The sequence below is a fragment of a genome, unplaced genomic scaffold (assembly GCF_019419815.1).
Source record: "Pyrus x bretschneideri cultivar Hongxiangsu unplaced genomic scaffold, Pyrus_bretschneideri_v1 Contig45, whole genome shotgun sequence".
NCBI classification, from domain to species: domain Eukaryota; kingdom Viridiplantae; phylum Streptophyta; class Magnoliopsida; order Rosales; family Rosaceae; genus Pyrus; species Pyrus x bretschneideri.
This window is the reverse complement of record NW_025999779.1, coordinates 51,703-54,447: the sequence shown is the minus strand read 5'-3', so window position 1 is coordinate 54,447 and position 2,745 is coordinate 51,703. Positions and strand designations below refer to the sequence as shown.

Here is a 2,745-nt window from a genome sequence, read left to right as displayed (position 1 = left end):
CGTATTACAAGATAAGCTTTACAAGAAACTGACCGTAGGCCCCCAATTCATCCAACATATGAACAAATGAAAGAATCTTTGAGTTCCAAGAAGAAAAAGTAAACAGCAAAACAGAAGCTAAACGTGTTAATTTGATGCGTTAAACATCTCAAGAGTGGAGTAATTCGATTTCCGATCACTTATAACTACTTCTTGGAAGTGTTGTCTGGTAACTCATGCTTCTTTAAACCACTTTATTGATGAACATCTCCGTCTTATAGACCTGTGCAAGTCCAAAATCCGCTAATGCCATCTGCAGAATTTGTTAAGCAATTTCATCCTGCTTGAGCATATAATCATCGTATGGCCGGCTGCCACCAGCATCTCGCATAGCCTTCCTATTAAGTTCATCAACCATGCACATATAGTTCAGACCAATGAGAAGCTCTGTAATTGCATCTTCAGTTTTAGCCTGACTTGCAAAGTAGAGGGTCTGGACCAGAAGCACATTTGTCTTGGAAACTTTCTGCTGCTTCACAATATTGTGGTCAGAATGCCACTGTATCATGTTATGGGCGAGTGGAGCAAGCCATCCCAAGATCTGCTCCATTGCTCGATTCCACTCTCCTGCAAGGGCAGGATTATACACAGATGAGCCCATAGTTTTGGCATATGACTTTAGTCTAGCTCTCAGAGCAGCTCTTATGGTTGTGGTCAACATATTGTAAAGATTAGATCTTTCATCAAGGCTGATCAAGTGAGGTGATGAAGCTATCTTTTCAATCAAAACTATCACATATGCGTAATGGAGAGCTAGAGCAGCATCGCCAAGGGTAGATGGTGGAGCATTTAATAGTGTGCATTTTGAACTGAACAGGGACAGTTTAGAATAGATGCCGTGGCTCAAAGATTGAGATCCCATATGTGTGTACTTTAAGTCATCAAAATGTTTGATACTGGTACTTCTCAAACTCATAGAACCACCCATATCTGGCTTGCAGCTCTCAAGAGCAGGAGAATTGCTTCCACCTGTCATACATTCTTTAAAAGGCCGAACATGAGCAAACCGTTTGGCTTTTAGTTGGGAAAAACTTCCATGTTGGATGGATGACTGGTGATGAGCTTGCCGCTGCTTGTTTGTTCTATTCTTGCCAGCATTAAACCTCGGCTTTGTAAGCGACCTCCCAAGAGGTTCAGAATAGAACCCACATGGATTACCATCAGATGGATGAACGGAAGAGTGCATAAGAGCAGAAAATGAATGACTGTGGGAAAGACAAACAGAATTGATAACTTCAGAGCTATCCATTCCCTCTCCCAAAGCCATTTGATTAAATCCAAAGACCAGCTTTATCTTCTCTAACATTGTGAAAAGGGATCTTGCCAAAAGTCGGACAATGTAATCATACGTTCTACTCCAAGGAGACATATCTTGTAAAATTTTCACTTGTTGACGCCGCCACATTACCTTCTGTTGAAACTCAAGCAATTTTACCCGATTTACTTCAGGATTAGCACGCATTCTCCTCAGAGTTTGCTCAAGCTCTGCCAGCACTTCCAGCTCCTGCGATAATTGCATTGTAGCTTCAACAAATTTCTCCATTTTCTTCACTTTCCTCTCCATTTTGCTCCACCTGTAAGCCCATCCAAGCCACTGAAAACCATTCTCGACAGGGTCCTCGAAAATTTCTTCAAAACGGTGATACACAGGGTCAGTGCACTTCTTCCCAAGCCTGACGACAGACATTGCCAGATATCCCAAATCCTCAATTATCTCATTCAGTGCAAGTTCCATCAAGTAATCATCGTTGTCAGACACGAGCCTTCTGACCCCAATCAAGTTAACAATCTCTTCCCTCAACCTAAGCATCTCATTCTCACTCACACTATTCCATAAATTAACCATCTTTAACATCAACCCCGCAATTTCAAATGCCAGAATTCCAATCACCGGCTTGTCAGCCTCCGCCAAACGACTCCATGAGAACCTCAAACTACCAAACCAGGACCCAGACACTATCTCACCCCCCATTTAAGCACATACACCGCAAAGTGCGAAACTAACCCTAAACAGAAACCTCAGTAGATCCCTTTCCTGTCCCAGAACAAGAAGTACAACTATATTATATTGTTAAACAAAAAACAAAAAACAAAATCACAATTTCTTGACCCCGAAAAAACACAGGATTTTCATGGAATTAACCCTAAATCCCAAAATATATCTTAGCTCAATAGTAAAACCATACACATGGCTCTAACCCTTCATTTGGTTGCTCGGAAAGACATTAAATACCCAAAAATCAAATAAAGAAATTGATAATTTCCCGGGTCCAAAACACAAGAATGACAACATTTTCTTACCAACCAAACAGCCCTCACAGATTCAAACAACAATACACTAACACAAGCATATACACTGGTACTAACGCTGTGCATGCATACAGTTACAATAGGAAGAACACTCACCGTTTTACTCGAACAAGGTGGAAGCTTGACATTGATCTGAAGCGCAGAATTAAACAAACATGGCTGAGCTATAGAAAGAGAGGAAGGAGGAGGAAGGTTTGGGGGTTTGAGGGTTTGGGGGTTGGAGTGGGAGGGAGAGCGTAGGTTTTGACTGTACGCGCGACCTGCGTACAAATAGCCGCGCCCGCAACGCGGAGAAAAACAAGCGAGACAAAGCTCAAGTCGAAAACAGTCCGAAACGAGTCGTGACCGGTCCAATCGAGGTGAGAAACAGGATATTACGTCGCCCCTTGGTGAATA

General features: G+C 42.3%; 1 protein-coding gene across 1 annotated transcript; it reads right to left on the bottom strand.

The window, feature by feature from the left end:
- Nucleotides 1-304: 304 nt before the first annotated feature.
- On the bottom strand, nt 305-2,745 carry LOC103927660 (protein PSK SIMULATOR 1-like). Its single transcript, XM_009336601.3, has 2 exons — nt 2,446-2,745; nt 305-2,074 (listed from the first exon to the last, which is right to left on the bottom strand). Exon 2 carries the CDS (start codon nt 2,009-2,011, stop codon nt 305-307), a length of 1,707 nt encoding a protein of 568 aa, XP_009334876.2. The 5' UTR covers nt 2,012-2,074; nt 2,446-2,745.